We start from the raw sequence: 20,651 nt of genomic DNA on the forward strand, positions 1-20,651 counted from the left end.
TGCTATGGTCAGGCTGGAAATTGGGGAACAGACCTTGGTCCCAGAGAGCTGTCGGAAGTTGGCCCACATAACGCAGGAGGGACAGGAACTATTAAAAGAACTAGTAAATGAAGTACAGCTTGCTTTTGTGCTAGCCTGAAGAATGCAGCGACACTGCGCACACAACTGTTTATAACAAATACAGTTTGCCATCATAGGATGATAGTTAAAAATGTGGAGAGCACGTCTCTGCTACAGGGCACAGGGGCTGGAGGATCCTGCTCCATGAGATCTACAGAGGCATTGGCATTTTCCCTTGGTCAGTCTGCAGAGTGCAGGGCAGAAAAACAATTGGTGATGTGCACCAACGACAAGGAAGGTATCAAATGGTGACACCATTGAAGAGAATCTCCATGTCAATGAAGGAGAAGACCATTTGCCTTTGTTTGATTTCTTGGAGCCTTTGTGGTTGTTAGATGATTCTGAAGTTTGCTGGCTGGAGGGATGTAAAAATTTTTTGCGGGAGCATTCCTACTGTCCTTTCTGGCCTGCTTCTTGTGTGGCAGGTGAGTTCGCCATGTGAGGCGAAAATTTGGTGGCTTGTTGCACAGCTGGAGGAGAAGGAGATGGGGATGCTACTGTGACACTGGGCAATTTTACAACCGAGGTGCTGAATTTGAGGTCACGTGTCTGCATGGCCTTGTCCTTCATCGAGTGAGATGTAGCAAGAACAATACTGTTAAGTGCCAGATGGTAAAACACAGTTTCCAAATAGCCAACAACTTGCAGCAACATGGTAAGGCACTTTTTCCTTCACCTGGATCTCCTGGACAGCCCGCTGATCAAGGTTGCGAGGAGGTTGCATTGTTGCCACTGCAATTGATACAGTGCATATGAGCATCCCTATTACAGGCTGCAAATTTGGCCAGGTGTCGACAGGACATTTGAGTGTGGTTGTGACTATGACACTGGTAGCAGTACATTGGGTTCAGACTTTGATAACTTCATAGCCAGCTTTGAACTTTGATGGGAGCACTACTCTATCAAATGTGAGAAAAAGAGTGTGAGTGGGTGCCACTGATGCATCTACCTTTTTCATCGTCTGACGGATTGCAATGACACTCTCATCAGAAAGGTAAGTCTGGATTTTTCCCTTGGTCAGACCATCAGGCAGCCTAGTGTAAATAACACCACGCAAAGGATTTGGTGTTCAATGGGGCTCGATATGAACAGGATAGCCTTGGTGGAGTGAAGCTGCAAGCAGTTGTTGTACTTGAGAATCACATGTAGTCTCCAAAACCCACAAAGTGCCATTTTGTAAACAAGAGCAGGATTTCACAGGGCCAGAAATTGCATCAACACCTTTCTGAATAATAAATGGATTAACCATACCAAAGGACTGACTGTCTTCAGTATGTAAACCATGAGGAACCAAGGAGCAGCTGGGAGAGTCTTTGAATTGTTAGCCTCATTCCATTTACATTTAGTAGACGCAGACTGAGAATATGATGTTTGGCTCATTACGAGAAAATTCTCCACGACTGCCAGCATATCCGATGGCACACTCATTCCAACTGGAGGCCCCTTCTCCTCTGCCCCTCTCCCCCCCTCAGAGGCGGGCTAACTTGGCTTAGGTGATTGCTCACATGGTTATGCCACCTGAACACCTGACAGAAGGGTCAATTGGCAATTTGAGAAGGTAACAGCTCAGACAATCACCCTTCCCTGGGCCTCACCTGTGCCAGGGGATACATGCGAATCCTACCTGTCAACCTGTGGCTGGGAATTATGCGTTACCCAGTCGCCTGTTACATGTCAGATGGGTGTGCCAGTCTTCAGGAGTGCACAGGGAGGAAGAATAAAAATCTCTAACGTTGAAGTGGAGGAAGGATGGGAGAAGGGGAACAAAGAAAGAAAAAAAGAACTAAAAAACAGTGGAGGTACTATTCTGATGTCAGGCTACTGAAAATGCTGAACACATTTCCAAAAATATCCTACACATGTTCCCCAAGGGAGGGGAAAAAGAATAGCAAGCGGATAGATTTACAGCACGTAAGGGAAAAGATGCTACGAAGGTTGGGGACCCCTTGTTGCCAAGCACAAACTCAGCAAATAGTGGTGAGCCTCCTGTGGGGGACATGTGGACATGGTTTCACCTCTTGTTGAAGACTCACCACAGCACTCCCCGAATACCTGACAAATCATGCAGCTTTCAAAATGTTCGTACCAAGCCTCTGGGCCATCACAATCTGATTTCCATCAAACTCAGATAGATCACATGCTTTCCCCATTCTACACATGGACAGCACACTCACAGATACTACATGCATCATGCACTTGTCTTACTAGAAGTCATTTCTCGCCTGGTGACACTGCAATCGACCAGATGGATTTATATCGATAGTAGGTCGGTGGCCATAATGTTCTGGCTGATCACTGTATGTTGCCTAATCATACTGTCATCATAAGGAGACTTTAATCATCCAACAATTAATTGGTAAGTTGGCATATTTACAGTTTCATAAGTGTTGGGTGAGACACGGCAGGCTGCGAAATAGTACTAAATGGCTTCTCCAAAAATTTCTACGAACAGATAATTTATAAAACTACTCATGAATGCAATATATTATTTTTAATAGCAACAAACAGACTTGACATCTTTGTATTTGTCCTCAAACTGGCATCAGTGATGATGAGGCAGTTGTAGCAACAATAATTACCACAGTACAAAGGACAACTAAACCAAGAAGAAATAATTACATGTTCATTAACTTAGATAAATATGCAGAAGTATATCATCTCAAAGTGGAAATTCAAACATTTACTTATTGACAGGAGCATGTGAGAAACTGACTCCAGTTTAAAGGAATAGCTGACAAAGTACACAATAAATATGTACCTAGTACAGCAGTTCATGATGAGAGGACCTGAGTAAACAGTAACAACTTCACAATAGATGTAAAACAAAGCACAGGGTTCTACACAGAGAAATACTTAATGAAGTGCACTTTTGGCAGAGGACAATGCATGAAATGATCAATGACTGATGTAGAGAGAAATTCTGCTCTCATGCAGAAGAAAGGCAGGGTGGTAGTAGATGGGTAATCATTAAAGTCCGATTATCACTTCGTAAAAATAAAGTTACATATTTCATTTTTTGACTGTTTGCAGGTACACGTATGCAGACCTGGTACATGTTCAAATCCCTGTGCAACAACACTCTACCCATGCCACTAGAGAAGCCAAAACTAAACGATGCAGTCCATTGATAATGTGGAGTATTGTGTGGTAATTTGTTTTCTCCATTTGAAGGGGAACAAAACTATAACAATCCATGCCGAGTTGATGGAAGTGTATAGCAACAGTAAATAGTTACATGACACAATTGTTAGGCAGGTGCAGGTGCTACCAGTGTGGTCAAACAAGACCAATGATGAAGAATTAAGTGACAAACCATCCCTATGCAAAGAAATGGGAACTGTAAGAAAAGTGGAGGCCACGCTCAAAGATAGGTGTATCACAGTCAACTTAGCAGTGGAAAAAGTGAATATCAGTTATGGATTAGTTTTCAATATCTTGTGTGACATTTTGAATATGACAAAGGGTGCCACCTACTGTGTTCCACAGCTGCTCACAGCCGTTCTAAATGACTACTGCACCGAGGCAGCAGTGGAAATGTTACAGCTTCTTCTTATTCTCCTTCTTTAGCTAGTGCCTTGTCCCGCAGTTTCCGCAGGGTCAGCATGGTTACAATCGGACTTGGCATGGTTAATTTGAAGGGGTGGCCGGATGCCCTTCCTGCCTCCATCCTGTGCCCCCTGGGATGGAATCAGTGTACCCCTGCTGTCTGCGTCTAGTGTAAATCATGAAATAGTGTTTCAAATGTCTGAGTGTCATGTAACTGAGGTGGGACATGGGTACCAGCCCACTATTCACCTAAGGGGATGTGGAAAACCACCTAAAAACCAAATCCAGACTGGCTGGTACACCAGCCCTCGTCGTCAATCCGCCGGGCGGATTTGATCCGGGGCTGGTGCGTCTACCTGAATCCAGGAAGCAGCCCATTAGCGCTCTTGGCTAACCTGACTGGTACTGGAAATGTTACAGCTGTTTCAGACAAATCCAGATGACTTCTTTAACTACTCAACAACAATGAGCCCAAAAAAAGCAGCAAAGCAAGTAGTGGAAACATGGATTCATCACCACCAAAAAAGGAAAAAGACCCAATCATAAAAGTACAAGGTGATGCTGAGTGCCAAAAGATTATGCTTGTAAGAGGCAAACCGTCACAAGCTATTGACATCACACAATGAGCTTATTGGAGGCCATCAAGACAAAATGTTGCTGCTGGTTGTCCAAAGGGTAGTGATGGGAACATCTGCTCTCCACATTTTTAAATATAATCCTATGATGGGAAACTGTATTTGTTATAAGAAGTTGTGTGAGCAGTGTCGCTGCATTCTTCAGGCTAGTACAAAAGCAAGCTGGATTTCATTTACTAGTTCTTTTAATAGTTCCTGTCTCTCCTGCGTCATGTGGGCCAACTCCCGACAGCTCTCTGGGACCAAGGTCTGTTCCCCAATTTCCAGCCTGACCATAGCAGATGATGTCATAGTGGACCCTACTACTACTTCCAACACCTTGGGCTGCTATTTTGTGGGTGTTTCGAGCCAGTTGTAGTTTTATGTATTGGTTAAATTATTATTCGCTTATTTCTTTTCAGTTAAACTAGTCCGTGGGAGCAATCAAATGAAAATAATCAACAAAGTCTGCTGCAGTTCTGCATACTGATGAATGATTCATTCTTCTTTTTCAAATGAAATAAGTACGCAATTTTTCTATCCAATGAACCACATATTCATTCTTCCAACTCAACAGCTTTCAAGAGTGTTGCATTCTGCCCTCAGTGGCTGTAGATAGCGGTCATGTGTGCGTGCGGGGAGGCCTGCTTTTGTGTGTGTGTGTGTGTGTGTGTGTGTGTGTGTGTTTTTTTTCCTGAAGAAAGATTTGGCTGAAAGCTCAATGTGTAACAGTCATCTTTTTCATAATATTGTTAAAGTTAAAGTAAGCAGTATATACGTTCATTTAATTATGTACTGTATAGACTAAGTCTTCATCAATTAAAACTGATTAATGTACTGCTGAGAATTAAGGTGTCCCAAATATAATAAACACACAAGTAATTAAGTTGGAGTATTGTTTGGATTACAAAGTTAATTGGGAAGTTCCCTTGGGAGTACATGGAGAAGACAGGACCATTGCCAAACCTTAGCAATGGTATGCATTTGATTGTAACGAAAAGCTGTGATGATGCCTGTTAATTAAAAATTACTTGAATTGAGCTCTAAATCATTTATTCAGCTATTTATTTGTGTGGGAGATAAATACAGTGTGAACATAAAGTCCGGGAACACTTAATTATTTATTGCACAAGAACCAAACATTGCACAGGTATCATACATACGTCATTTTGAAGAGACACCATGAAAGGTTTTTTTCTTTTTTATACCACCACAGCATAGTTTGGTAATTTGCTGATAGCCAGGGCTAGTCGCAAACATGACGAGAGTGTGTGCGGAGCGAGCTTTCTGTGTGCTGGCGTTCGACAAAAACAAGTGTGGTACAGCTGTTCAATGGATATTTAGAACCAAGTACGGTAAGAAGCCACCAACAAGGAAGTCCATTTACCACTGGCACAACAAATTCGTGAGGACGGGTTGCTTGTGAAACTTCCTGCCAGATTAAAACTGTGTGCCCGACCGAGACTCGAACTCAGGACCTTTGCTTTTCGCAGGCAAGTGCTCTACCATCTGAGCTACCGAAGCACGACTGTTATAACCTTTAATCACTAATAAATTGCGTGGATATACAAAAGTAGAAACACTAGCGGGTTACATGTTACTAACTCCGTATCTGTCATTCGACTGCCGTGCTGTGACATGCGGCCGGCGCCGTTCATAGCCAGGTGGCGCTCCCGCGCTCGGCCGAGCTGCGGAGCGCCTCTATCGCCGTGTTCGCGTACTAACGTAGCGGCACTTTTGAATGTCGTGGCACTGTCACAACACTTTTCCCCCCTTGAAAAAAAAAACACTCACTTCCGTGGAGACACGGACAGTGCGGAGCCATCCATGGCCTCTTGGGAGGTCCCGAGAAGATCCCGTGGAGAAACACGAGAGTATGGTCGAAAATGTCCAGGACGGAAGCTTGCGCGTGGAACGTGCCTCCTGGACGAGATGATGGGTGAAAACTCCGGAGCAGCATCCATAGGTGTCGTGGACCTGGGGGTGTGCTCCAGCGAGATGGGTCCCGGAGAAGGCGGCGTCGCGACTGGGGCCGGTTCCGGCGTACTCGGAAGCGGTAGCGACGGCGGCGGCAGCAACACGCCCGGAAGATCGGCAGCAGCGACAGGACTGGCTTCTCGGGATGGTGGAGACGAAAGAAGGGGCGGTGGTACCGGCGTGGCCACCACTCGTGGGCGCATCTGGTCATAATGGCGAACAACCATGCCGTCGTCCGTACGTATTTCACAAAGCCGGCGGCCGCGAAGAGCCTGGACCACCCCTGGAATCCATTTAGGGCGAGATCCATACCCCGTGCCCACACGTCGGCGCCCACCGGGTATTTTCCCGCACTAGGGGACACAGTACAAGGCCTGACAGGGTGAAGCAGGTGCAGTAGGATGCGCGGTTGGCGGCCATGCAAGAGTTCAGCAGGGCTGCGATCACCCAGTGGCGTGAAGCGATAAGAACTCAGAAATTGCAACAGAGCGTCATCTGTGGAAAAATCACTAAGGAATTTTTTCATTTGGCTTTTGAAAGTGCGGACAAGGAGCTCGACCTCCCCATTCGATTGCGGATGGAAGGGCGGTGCTGTAACATGATGAATCCCTTGTCCAGTACAAAAATCACGGAAGGCCTGCGAAGAGAACTGAGGGCCATTGTCCGTGACAATCGTGGATGGAAGACCTTCTAGCGCAAAGATTTTGGACAAAGCCAGCGTCGTCGCCGCAGTGGTGGGCGACGGACATCGAACAACAAATGGAAACTTCGAGAAGGCGTCAATCAACAGTAGCCAATAAGTGCCGAGGAAGGGGCCGGCAAAGTCAGCGTGCACCCGTTCCCACGGCTGCGCCGGATCAGGCCACGGAGAGGGCAGAGTACGAGGCGCAGCCAGTTGTTGAACACACTGATCACACGCAGCGACCATGTGGGCGATGTCCGAATCAATACCGGGCCAATAAACGTGCCTGCGGGCCAGGGACTTAGTCCGAGAAATCCCCCAATGGCCCTCATGCAAGAGTTTGAGAACATCTTTGCGAAGAGAGGCGGACACCACAACCCGTGGAGATGCGCCATCCGTGGCCAGAAGAACAACACCCTCACGAACAGACAGACGAAGGCGCAAGGCATGGTAGTTGCGAAGGGGATCCGACGCCCGGCCCTTGGTCCTGTCCGGCCAACCCCGCTGACCAAAACCGATCACCTGACGCAGGACCGGGTCCCGCGCAGTAGCCGACGCGACCTGCGAACCTGTAAGTGGAAAACCCTCGACCGCACGACGTTCTTCCTCATCAATGTGGAAACAGAGGAGTTCATCTCGATCGAAAACCGGGTCGGGGCCCATCGGCAAACGCGACAACGCGTCAGCGTTGGCGTGCTGGGCCGTGGGGCGATAGTGAATCTCATAGTGAAAACGAGACAAGTATAAGGCCCAACGTTGCAGGCGGTGAGCTGCCATATCCGGAAGCGGCGCCGAGGGGCTGAGCAGAGAGACCAGCGGCTTATGGTCGGTGATGAGGTGAAACTTAGAACCATACAAAAAAACGCTGAACTTTTTCAGAGCATAAATGATAGCGAGCGCCTCCTTTTCTATTTGAGAGTAACGCCGTTGGGCATCGTTGAGGGTCTTGGAAGCGTAGGCGATGGGTCGTTCCGACCCATCCTCATACCGATGGGTGAGAACAGCCCCTAGGCCATACTGTGACGCGTCAGTCGCCAGAACCAAGTGCTGACCCGAACGGAATGTGGCAAGACAAGGCGCCGACTGCAAATGAGCCTTCAGGCGGACAAAAGCCTGCTCACAATCGGCGGACCAACAGAAAGGAACGTTTTTGCGTAACAGCTGATGCAGAGGATGAGCCACCGCCGCCGCGGAGGGAATGAATTTGTGATAATAAGCAACCTTGCCTAGAAACACCTGAAGTTCTTTGACCGTAGACGGCCGGGGTAGAGCGGTAATGACCGCAACGTGCTGTCGTAGAGGACGTATACCCTCACGGGACAAGTGGAAACCAAGATACACAATGGAGGGTTGGAAGAACTGAGACTTGTCCAGATTGCACTTCAACCCTGCGGAATGCAGAACCCGAAACAGTGAACGCAAATTGCGAAGGTGCTCCTCAGTGGAGGCCCCCGTGACAATGTCATCCAGGTAGTTGATGCAGCCGGGAACGGAAGCCGTGAGCTGTTCCAAAAACCGCTGAAAAATGGCCGGCGCGCTAGCGACGCCAAATGGTAACCGCTGGTACTGATACAACCCACAAGGAGTGTTGATGACGAGAAATTCCTTGGAAGATGCATCCAACGGCAACTGATGGTATGCCTCCGATAAGTCAAGTTTGGAAAAGAACTGGCCCCCAGCGAGCTTGGTAAATTACTCCTCAGGACGGGGAAGAGGATAAGTGTCAATGAGGCTTTGAGCGTTGACAGTGGCTTTAAAATCACCACACAATCGCAGACTCCCGTTTGGTTTAGAAACCACCACGATGGGCGATGCCCATTCGCTGGAGGTAACAGGAAGGAGAATCCCCGAAGCTGTTAACCTGTCTATCTCAGCTTTGACAGGCGCACGCAACGCCATCGGAATAGGGCGTGCCCGGAAAAACTTAGGGCGAGCCGTAGGTTTAAGAGTAATGTGGGCTTCAAAATCCTTGGCACGACCCAGACCAGCAGAGAACACGGACGAGAATTCAGAACACAAGCCATCCAGCTGTTGATACGGAATGTCCTCAGATATGAGGTGCACATCATCATCAATGGAAAACCCGAACAACTGGAAAGCATCATAACCGAACAGGTTTTCAGTGCCCGCATGATCCACCACATAAAACGTGAGGGGCCTAACAACAGACTTGTAGGCAGTGGAAGCATCAAACTGGCCAACGATAGGAATTTTCTGCTTATTATAAGTTTGTAGATTTCGCGTAACTGGAGACAAGGGAGGGGAGCCCAACTCCAAATACGCGCGAGAATTAATGAGAGTTACTGCAGAGCCAGTGTCCACTTGCATGCGAATGTCTTTATCCAGAACACGAACAGTAACAAACAACTTATTCGTTTGAGAAAGCACACAGTTAACATCCATGTCCGATGCCTCGTCCTCGTCGACAGGAACTTTAGGGGACTGACACACAGAAGCAATGTGGCCTTTTTTCCTACATGAATTACACGTGGCCCAACGTTTTGGACACGCGGCTCTGTCATGCTGTACGAAACAACGTGGACAAGAAGGAAGGGCGGAACGAACCTGCTTCTGTGGTTGCTGTTTTCGCTGCGAGCGTGGCGGCTCAACGCGACGTTGTTGACGCGAGCGCACCGCCGCCACATCGTCGTTTCCTTGTGAAACAGGCAAATTGTCTGCGTCGAAAGTGGTTTGTACAGCGCCTACATCACACCACGCGTCTATTTGCGCACCAGCAGCGTGAGACACTTCAAACGATTGAGCGATGCTGAGAACTTCCGACAACGACGGGTTTGGCAATTGTAAGGCACGTTGCCGAACTTCTTTATCAGGAGCAAGCCATAAAATAGCGTCCCTAACCATTGAATCAGCGTAAGACTCATGATGAGTGTCCGTGACAAACTGACATTTCCGACTCAGACCGTGTAGTTCCGCCGCCCAAGCCCGGTAAGATTGATGGGGCTGTTTACGACACTGGTAGAACGCCATGCGGGCGGCAACGACATGGGTGTTTTTTCGGTAATAGACAATAAGTCACACATTTCTTGGAAGGACAGAGAGGCAGGTTCCCGCAGAGGGGCTAACTGAGATAGCAGCTGATAGATCCGTGGGGAAATCCAAGATAGAAATAACGACTTACACATAGGAGCGTCGACAACGCCGAAAGCCAAGAAGTGTTGCCGCAAACGCTTCTCATAATCCTCCCAGTCTTCAGCGGCCTCGTCATAAGGAGGGAACGGTGGCGGGGAAGAGGAAGACAGATGATGAGTAAGCGACGTCGACAACGCCTGAATAGCAGCCGTCAGCTGTGTTTGTTGTTCAATAAGCGCTTGCATAAGCTGTTCCATGTCTGCCCCGACACAATTCCACAACGCAGGAAAAAAAATATCCGACCTCGTCGCCAAAAAGTGTTATAACCTTTAATCACTAATAAATTGCGTGGATATACAAAAGTAGAAACACTAGCGGGTTACATGTTACTAACTCCATATCTGTCATTCGACTGCCGTGCCGTGACATGCGGCCGGCGCCGTTCATAGCCAGGTGGTGCTCCCGCGCTCGGCCGAGCTGCGGAGCGCCTCTATCGCCGTGTTCGCGTACTAACGTAGCGGCACTTTTGAATGTCGTGGCACTGTCACAACAGACTCACGCCCGGTACTCACAGCTTTACTTCTGCCAGTATCTCGTCTTCTACCTTCCAAACTTTACAGAAGCTCTCCTGCGAAACTTGCAGAACTAGCACTCCTGAAAGAAAGGATACTGCGGAGACATGGCTTATCCACAGCCTGGGGGAAATTTCCAGAATGAATCTGCCAGGAAGTTTCATATCAGCGCGCACACCGCTGCAGAGTGAAAATCTCATTCTGGAAACATCCCCCAGGCTGTGGCTAAGCCATGTTTCCGCTGTATCGTTTCTTTCAGGAGTACTAGTTCTGCAAGGTTCGCAGGAGAGCTTCTGTAAAGTTTGGAAGGTAGGAGACGAGATACTGGCAGAAGTAAAGCTGTGAGTACCGGGCGTGAGTCGTGCTTCGGTAGCTCAGATGATAGAGCACTTGCCCGCGAAAGGCAAAGGTCCCAAGTTCGAGTCTCGGTCGGGCACACAGTTTTAATCTGCCAGGAAGTTTCATATCAGCGCACACTCCGCTGCAGAATGAAAATCTCATTCTGGGTTGCTTGTGCCCGGTAAAGAGAAGTGGACGTCCCAGAGTGAGTGAAGTGAATGTGAAGTGCGTGCGAGAGACATTCATAAGGAGTCCAAATAGAGAGGGAAGACCTGCGACAGAAGCTGTCTATGAAACCATTTGAATTGAAGTTAGTACAGAAGCTCAATGACGAGACAAAGACAAGCGTTTTGAGTTTTGTTCACAGTTGCAACAATTGAATGAGGATGGGGATGGCATCGTTGCTCACCTAATTTTTTGCGATGAAACCACTTTTCACGCTAATGGGAAAGTGAACAGGCATAATTGTTGAACCTGGTATACAAAGCATCCACACGAATGCATTGAATTACGTAAATGTTTTTTGTGCCTTGTCACGTCGAAAACTGTACGGGCGATTCTTCTTCACCAAAAGCACTGTCACTGGATACTCCTACTTGGACATGTTGCAGGATGGCTGATGCCTCAAATGCAACTGGACTCTCTGTTCTTGTTTCAGCAGGATGGGGCTCCTCTCCATTTTCATCGTGAAGTTCGTGGGTACCTGAACACGGAGCTACCGGATCGATGGATCAGCCATGCTACAGAAGAAGACAGCTGCTTCATGAAATGGGCTTCCCGATCGCCAGATCTCACTCCGTGTGACTTTTTTCTGTGGGGACACATTAAAGGTCTGGTGTGTGTACCGCCTCTACCCCGTGATTTAGCAGAGCTCTGGGAGAGAATATGGGAAGTGACTGCCACAGTCGACGATGCCATGCTGGGAAAGGTATGGCAAGAATTCTATTACCATATTGATGTCTGCCGGCTCACTCATGGTTCGCATATCGAATGTTTGCGAAAAAAAAAAAAAAAGCTTTCAGAGTTTCTCTTCAAAATGCAATATGTATGACATCTGTACAATGTTTAGTTCTTGTGCAATAAATAATTGAAAGTGTTCCCGGACTTCATGTACACCCTGTATATTGTGCAAACAACTTATGTCACCTGTTATGTGGGTACTAATAGCACCCATGCGCACAAGAAAGTTTACATATCGGCCTTATTTTATACAGTCAACGGCGACTATGATGTCTTTTAGTTCTGAGTTGTTAGTGTCGCTCCGATATTTGATTTTTGCTGAGTGTCTTTAACTAGCCTTTAGTTCAATTTTTTGTCTGTGAATTAGTGTTTGCCTAATAGCAAACACTGTGTCTGAATCAAAATGTCAAAATGCTCAGTGGTACGGGAATGCAAGAAAATATACAGCTGGATAAAAAGTGATCCTCAAGATAAATTCACTATGGTGCACAGTATCTAAAAGGATGATTAATATTATGAAACTATATATCAACTAAAGAAAATTAACAAATGGTGACAAATAGTTCACATGAAATAATAATAATAATAATAATAATAACTGTTCCAACAAGTGACAGGATTTACTCAAAAACAAGTGATTAAGTCACCAATCAATTTTAAAAACGGTATATTACACGCTTTGTTTCACATCACCTCGGCATTTATGAAAGAGAATTATCAGTGAGAGGTGCAAGCCAATAGGAAGATAGAGATGGAGGATCAATAAATTTAAATAAAAAAGGTAATCTGTTCTTTATTTAAACACAAGTTTATAATGTAGTGCTGGGTGTTGCCCTTTTGACATCAACCAAAAACCCACATTTTATCCCAGAAGAATGAAAATTCTCTGTTCAGGTAAATAAATTCACACATTTGGGAAATATTTCATTTTTAGAAATATACTTTTTATTCAGCTCTCCTTGAACTAAGATATGTCACTGGTTTCCAGAAAAGTTGGCAACCCTAGTCTTGGTTCATGTATAACTGAAAAACCTGAAAAAGTAATTGAAATCACTTAAAAACTAAGAGTGAATGAAAAATGTTTGAAACAGCTCACACGGCTGCAGAGACTAGTTTCATTTGGTCAATCGACTGTTAAAAGCAGTAGGTTGTCTCGTCACTACAAAGGGTGTGTTTTTGTTCCAAAATACCCCAGCTACTTCTGCACAGCATCGTCACCCATGCTGCCTCACCCTCTGTATTCTCTTAACATGGCATCCAGCAACTTCTTCCTCCTTTTTCAGATGGAGAAACTACTGCATGGCTGGCTTTTCCAGAGGGATGACAGGGCTATTGTTCAAAGATGGAATGTTTCCTGAACAACCATAATGCTGGCTTTTACAACTGAGATCCAGTTGCGACTCATGCTAAATTTTACCAATTTGCTACAATGTGGTGGCCTCCCGCCAGTATATTAATTTTACATATAACTGAACTGTTTAAACGTATATAAATTTTATGATCAATAGTTTAACACTGTAAGAGGGGGGAGTTGACAACCATGGGAATTGAACCCAGGTTCCTGATCTGCCAGTCCATGGATTAAACCATTCGGCCACAGCATGATTACGTCTCCTTAAAAGGCCTTCAGACTCTACATGTAAAGCTTTAGAGAGCATTGTACTTTTTCCTATTGCCCACTCAGCAAAATATTCTAGGAACTTGAAAGGGATATCAGGCTGCTTCAACTTACATAGTTTCATTTTATCTATAGTTTCTTTCAATGGACTCAATGGCCGATTGGAAATCAATGAACATCATTCAAATTCTGTGGCAAATGACTGACTTCCAAATTAAATATTTGTTCAGGCCCTTCCTAAAACCACCTTGATATTCACCTAAATTACTCTTCAGTGTTGTTTCTACTCTGTTTAGTATAATCTTGGAAAATGTGTTATATGCAAATGGCTGCAAAGAAATACCACTGTAATTGTTAATATCTTATTTATTGCGTCTCTTATGCAGTGAATGTACCAAGGCCACCTTCTACTCTCTTGGGAATTGCTCTGTCTTCCAAATTTTCTCAAAGATTAATTTTAGTCTATTTTTTAGTTTTTGGTAAAGACAACTTCAGAAATTCTGCTGTAATAGAGTGTATTCCACTAGCTTCATCAGATTTTAGTAACTTCTTCAATTTCTTTAAGCGTTGAGGGTAAATGTTTTTCTAGATTCACATGAATGTTTGAGTATTCAAACTTACGGATTGGTTCTCTACAATTAAGAAGCTGATCAAAATATTTTGCAAGTGCTGTGACATTTTCAGTGATTCGTAAGTCAAATCAGTGAGCTTCATCCCACGCCCCTCTGTTGTTAGATTTACATTCAAAGTAGGCCTCCCTAACTCTTTTAAATTTCACTTTCTCCTCCAAGGATCTACTGGAAAGCCAGTAGCCTTTTGACCTACAAGGGTAGTAATAGTAACTAAATTGCATACGTTAATTTGCCATGCATAAATTGAATTGTTCTAATATATTTAAATTCTACAATTAATAGTTCAACATTAAGAGAGGGGATGTTTGTAATAGCAGGAATCAAACTCAGGTCCACAAATTGCCAATTGGCATGTTGAACTACTTGGCCTCAGTGTGGTTATGACGACAGTTCCTCAAAAATCCCTCATGCTGTACAGTTGTGCAATATTCCAAATGCAGTTTCAAAGAAAAATACTGACTTGGTGCTGTAAGTAAAGTAACACTCACAGTGCCAGAAGGGATAATGCCACATCAGAGCATACACCTGAAATCAGACAGCTGCGTCCCTCGTTTGAGGTGATCGTAGCACGGCTGACCATCATTCAGCACTTGACACTGGATTATAGTTATTGTGAAGAGAGCACTACAAAACACGTTTTTGTTCATTTCTGTTGCATACCAGCAAACATCTGAAGATAAATGGTGTAATTTTAGTGCAATTTCTGACTCAAAATCAAAGAGAAATGATATAATTTTAGTGCAATTTATGGCTTGCATTCAAAGAGAAATGGCATAATTTTAGTGCAATTTTGGATTCACATTCAAAGAGAAATGGTATAATTTTAGTGCAATATTCACAGTGTGCTGTAGCACATTGGCACACGACAACCGGCTACCACTGACAAGATCTCTGTCAAGTCATACATTGTTTGGAAAAGTATGTTGCCTTATAGGACTTACACCATCACCAAGCTTCATGGCTTCAGATCCATTTTGTCAGTGGTACCCAAGTTAGTGTCCTGACAGTCCTGTACAGCCAAGTCTCTAGGGTTCAATAGAATTGCTGTCAAGAGTTTACATTGAATCTGCAGTTACCTCCCATATTAATCATAATATACTGTAGATTCCAGAAACAGAAAACTATGCATAGTGACTGGACAAAAGCACAGGTCACAACTGTTTACAAGAAGGGTAGCAGAAATTATCTTCAAAACTGCTGTCCAACATTAATGAAATGCATCTGTTGTAGAATCATATAACATATTCTGAGCTTAAACATCACGAGATATTTTGAACAGAATAACCTCCCACGTGCCACCACCACTGATTTTGAAAGCCTCAGCCATGATAAACCCAACTTAAGCTTTTCTCACATTAAGGTAATCAGGTGGATGAAGGATTTCTAACGTACATTTAACTCCATACCACACCAGTCATTATTAACAGCGGTTCAATAATGTGGGGCATCAAACAAATATCACAACTGGATTGAGAATGTCTAGGTAGGAAGGATGTAGCATGTAATCTGGAAATGTGAGTCATCAATGGAAGCAGATTAACTTCAGACCTGGACCCAGGGATGTGTGTTGGGAGCCCTTCTGTTCACATTGCACATTAATGACCTGGTAGGGAATATTAACAGTCACCTCACACTTTCTGCAGGTGACAATCCACGCAGATCTTCATAGGATTTCAAATTGTTGCAAAGATGTAGTACTATGAGGATATGTATCAATAAAATAAATCACATTTGAAATCAGTCTACTCATACAAGCACCTGGGTGTAACAACATGAGGGGATATGAAATGGAATTATCGTATAGTCCCAATCATGGGTATAGCAGGAGGGATACTTTCACTTGTCCTATCTTAGAAAATGTCTCTAGTGTGTGGCACCCACACCAAATGTGAGCGACAGAGGATAATGAATGTATACAAAGAAGGGAAGACAGATGGTCATGTGTTTGTATGATTTACACAAGAGACTGACAGAAATGCTGAAAATCCTCAACTGGCAGATGCTTGAAGAGAGACGCCAACTGTCCTGCGAAAGACAAAGTTTCATAAACCAGTATCAAGTGAAGTATCTAGAATTGTCTGTTAGGATTTGTATGCAGTTAGTAATAGAGGGAGGAAAGTGATACCTGTGCTGGAATGAAATAAGTTGAATGAACTTGCAGAGCTCTACAAAGGTGCTGTGTGTTACACTTGTTATTCTGGAAATCTTTACTTTTCAGTTGTAAGAAAACTGATTTAATATATGTAAACGAACTCTCACTTATGGGTAATTAAATATCAAAACCAACACTACCAATCTACTATATTGTTTATAAATTCTGCAGAATTAGATATCAATATAAATGAATGAAAAGTTTAATTTTTCTGCTTGTAATCACGGCAATTTATTCAAAGTTATTTCTTTCGTGATTTTAATAGGCTACATCCAACATTTTTATTCTTTAGCTACAACATGAAATAAAATTTGAAGATGAATTGATAATTCTAAACAGCACACCCACAGAACATTAAATGAATATCCAGCTGTGCAAATGACAGTGAGTTGTAGTTCGAGGAAAACCCACACACTCATTTTGACAGTTGCCAACTGTCCACTGCCAGACATGATTCGCAGCTCAAAGAGGTTACTGTTGGTCAAAAACTGTTCAAAATAATCAGAATTGCTACTTGAACATACGTTTTGCAGTACGCATGCATGCACTGATTATTGCAGTCAAGAAGTAGTTAGTCACTCAGCATACAGTGCATCTTTGCATTAAAAATGCTACATCTGTGTAATGCAGCCATGTAAAGACAATAGGGAAAAATTATGAAGAAATGGTGCATGTAGTTTGACGTCTACACTGAAGTTATTAGAGATGCACTTCTCACTCAACTGAGGAATGAGGAAAGCCATTGATCATGAACTTGGTGAAGGAAACATCTTTGTTTTCACCAAAGATCATTTAAAGAAATCATGGAATAAGTTCAAGCAAACACTAAAAATTGTAAAATCCAGGATGGAATAAAGACAATATTAAGAAAAGAACAGATTATTACTCATCCTACAGTGGAGATGTTGAGGCACAGACATGCATAACAAAAAGACAGCTAAATGTGAGCTTTTAGCCAAATGGCCTTGTTCTAACAGATAACACACACACATTCACGTAAGCACCAATGGAAGAAGCAATCTGGGTGTCGAGGATAAGGAGGAGGCTGGGGCGGGGAGGGTAAGGGATAGAAGGATAGTCATGGGGGAGGATGTAGTGCTGTTTGTGGGAGCATGCAGAAACATGGTGGTGGGCAGGGTATGGTAGCTAGGTGCAGTCAGGATGTTTGAGGGGGGAGGAACGTAGTGAAAAAGGAGAGAAGTAGAGGAGAGAAAAAAAGATACAAGTTGAGCCAGCAGGGGGAAACTAGTGAGTCTGTTAGTGGAATAGAAGAGAGTGTAGTGCTTGAGTGGGAGCAAGGAAGGAGATAGGCGTGTGAAGGAAAGGGACTTGCAAAGGTTGAGGCTGGGGGTGTTATAAGAACACTGGATATATTGCTGGGAGAGTTCCCTCCTACACAGTTCAGAAAAGCTGGTGATGGAAGAAAGGATCCAGATGGCTCAGGCTGTAAAGCATTCACTGTGTAGGGCTGCGTATTCAGCAACTGGGTGGTCCAAACACAACTTGCTTCACTTCAATGACTGCTTCACAAGCTGTGCCATCTGGATCCTAACTAACAACATCAGATTTTCTGAATTGCTCAGGTGGGAACTCTCCAGTAATACATCCTACATTCCCTTGACCACTCTGGCCTCAATGTTTGCTAAGCCCTGCCTGCCCTTCACCCACCTATCTCGTTCTAATCACCCACTCCAGCACTACACAGCCTTCTATTCCACCAGCACACCTGTTAGTCTCTCTCTCTGCCCCCCCCCCCCCCCCCTCACCCATTCCCCTTCTATTTCTACTTTAGAAGCACTCCATTTGGCTGAAAGCTCACATTTTACTGTATTTTTGCAGTGCCTGTAGCCAACACAACACCTTCTCTATAACGTGACATCCCCTTTATAAGGTAAGTAGCAAGTCATTCTTTTCATAATACTGTAATCTTACTGCAGGTGTTACATTATTAATGAAAAAAAGCCCAGTATTTTTCTATTCATGGCAAGTGCTTAATTTTTCATGTAATGGCAGAAGAATGCTCCACATTTAATCAATGAGTTGCAAATCACATTTTTCATTTATCAAGGAGAAATAATCACTAGAGACAAACACAACTATTATATAAATTAATACATAATCACTCAGTTTTTCAAGAAAAATTATGTCAACAAACCTTGAGTGCAGCCAAATCAATCCCCAGTTTCCGAAACACAGGTACCGCAAAACGAACTCCAGATGGGCTAAAAAAGGCAACCATTTCTGGTAGTCCTTTTTTTGTTATAGCTCTCAAATTTTGTTCAATGTCAGGATGCGGACAAGTGCGATATGATGGCACAGGATCCAAATGGATGCCACCAACTGCTAACGCACCACTTAGGCGATCACCTCCAGGTTCTACTGATAGTGTTCCACAGGGGTAGAGCAGTGGCAGGTGGTTGCCCTCTGTCCCCTGCATTTCTGAGAAACAAGTGGAGAAAAAGTGCTGTCACTGAAATCAAATATTTTCTCTGGTTACATTCTGAAGGGAAAATCAGTAGTGTTTGAACTAATACGCTGAGACTTATCTCATGGGGCAACATATCTATAAAGGCAACTTGCCATACTGTCAACAAACATACCTGAAAGAATAAATTCAGCAAGAGCAACAGCATGTCCAGTGTTGCTTCCCTTGCCTTCCATTGTCAGTTCTCTCTGTAGAACATTACGAGTAGTTTCACCTACGACATATGCATTTCTCCATCCAAAATGTGATGGTGTCTTCCCTTCCAGAGAGAGAGCAACTGCTTTAACCGTACGAGGACTTGTAAATATCAACCCTGCAATACATTGCAATTTGTACAATAACTTTTCAAACTTTCACAAATTCCTGAAACGTCTTATAAAACTTATCTGAACGTGAAAAATGTTATAACAATATGTTATTATCTGCTGCAGTATTTATGTTTTAATACAGTTTGTAACTGATGGTCCAAAAATTACGTGCCTGCATTCTGCATCAAATGGTTGTTATTGTTGTGATCTTCAATTTGGCTCAACACATCTCTCCACATTAGTCAATCCTCTGCAAGTGTCTTCCTCACTGTCTAACTATTTTAATTCACAGTCCTTTGAGCCTGCTTACTGTAGTCAATCCATGATCTTCCTTTATTATTCTGCTCACCCCTTTCCACTTTCATAAATTATCAAATCGACTATTCCTTCACCCCTTCTTTTAGTCAAGTTGTGCCATATACATCATTGTCCCCAATTGATATCAGTAACTCTTCATTTGCGTGTCACAAAGATACTAAAGGAACTGATCTGGAAGAGACTTGAAAATAGACGTAAACTGTCCCAAGCAAGCCTATTAATGAAGTTTCAAGAACCGGCTTTAAATGATTTCTCTAAGAATATACAACAACCCCCTACATATTGCTCACACATGGATCGTGAAGGTCAGATTAGAATAATTACTACACACACAGAGGCATTCAAACAATCATTATTCCCATGCACCATGCATGAATGGAACAGGAAGAAACCCCAATAACTGCTACAGTGGGATGTACCATCTGCCATGCAACTCAAGGTGGTTTGCAGGGTACAGATGTAGATGTAGTAATCCGATCTAGTCAGCTAATCATAAGCATTCTTCTTTAGTACCATATTTCTAAAGCTTCAAGTCATCTTGACTGTATTGTATATCATCCACATTTCATTTCTGGATAGGACTCTGCACAAATGCTTTCAGAAAAAGGCTTGTTGGCACTAAAGTCTATATTAGATGGACGTACTTTTCTTTGTTACAGAAGATATTCTTGCTATTAAAAATGCCTGCATGCATTTCATATTCTCTTCACTTTACCACTGTCAGATATTTTACACCTTTAAAAGCCACTATCCATTAGTTCCATTGACTCTACGGTTTTACCCTCCACAATTATTTCTTCTGATAATCAATATGTCTTTTTCCTGCTTTGTACATCATTACTCTTTATGCTTTGTGAGTGTTTCTCTAAATATCTGCACTCAAAGTTTACAGCGCGACCTAAATTACATATGTGCTAAAGCTTATAGTGGGGCTTTACACACTACATTAAAACAAGACTAACGCGTTAAGCAAAAAATGGCTTTAGGAGCAAATTATACTCCAAAGTGTAAAGGAAAACGCATCCTGTGTAAGGATACTGAAATTGTACCTTTAAACATGGTTGCAAATCTGCTCTGCACATAAACTAACATTATGTTCCTGCATTTACAGTACACAGAAGGCCTTAAGTAAAATGACTTAACACACAAAGAAAATATCAGATAATTAGAGTTTACAATATTTTACCGACCATGCTCCTACACCAAATGTTACTGTGCAGACACTTGTGTGTATGTAA

At 43.7% G+C, this 20,651-nt stretch overlaps 1 protein-coding gene across 1 annotated transcript in view; it reads right to left on the reverse strand.

The window, feature by feature from the left end:
• LOC124605399 (uroporphyrinogen-III synthase-like) overlaps positions 1-20,651 on the reverse strand; it is a 37,737-nt gene that overhangs the window by 16,376 nt on the left and 710 nt on the right. The window contains exons 2-3 of the mRNA XM_047137044.1: positions 18,903-19,100; positions 18,458-18,741 (exon numbers count right to left, since the gene is read on the reverse strand). Of these exons, the coding sequence (XP_046993000.1) occupies positions 18,458-18,741; positions 18,903-19,100 (482 nt within the window). The remainder of the gene's footprint in view (positions 1-18,457; positions 18,742-18,902; positions 19,101-20,651) is intronic.

Source organism: Schistocerca americana, chromosome 3, assembly GCF_021461395.2.
Source record: "Schistocerca americana isolate TAMUIC-IGC-003095 chromosome 3, iqSchAmer2.1, whole genome shotgun sequence".
Lineage (NCBI taxonomy): Eukaryota > Metazoa > Arthropoda > Insecta > Orthoptera > Acrididae > Schistocerca > Schistocerca americana.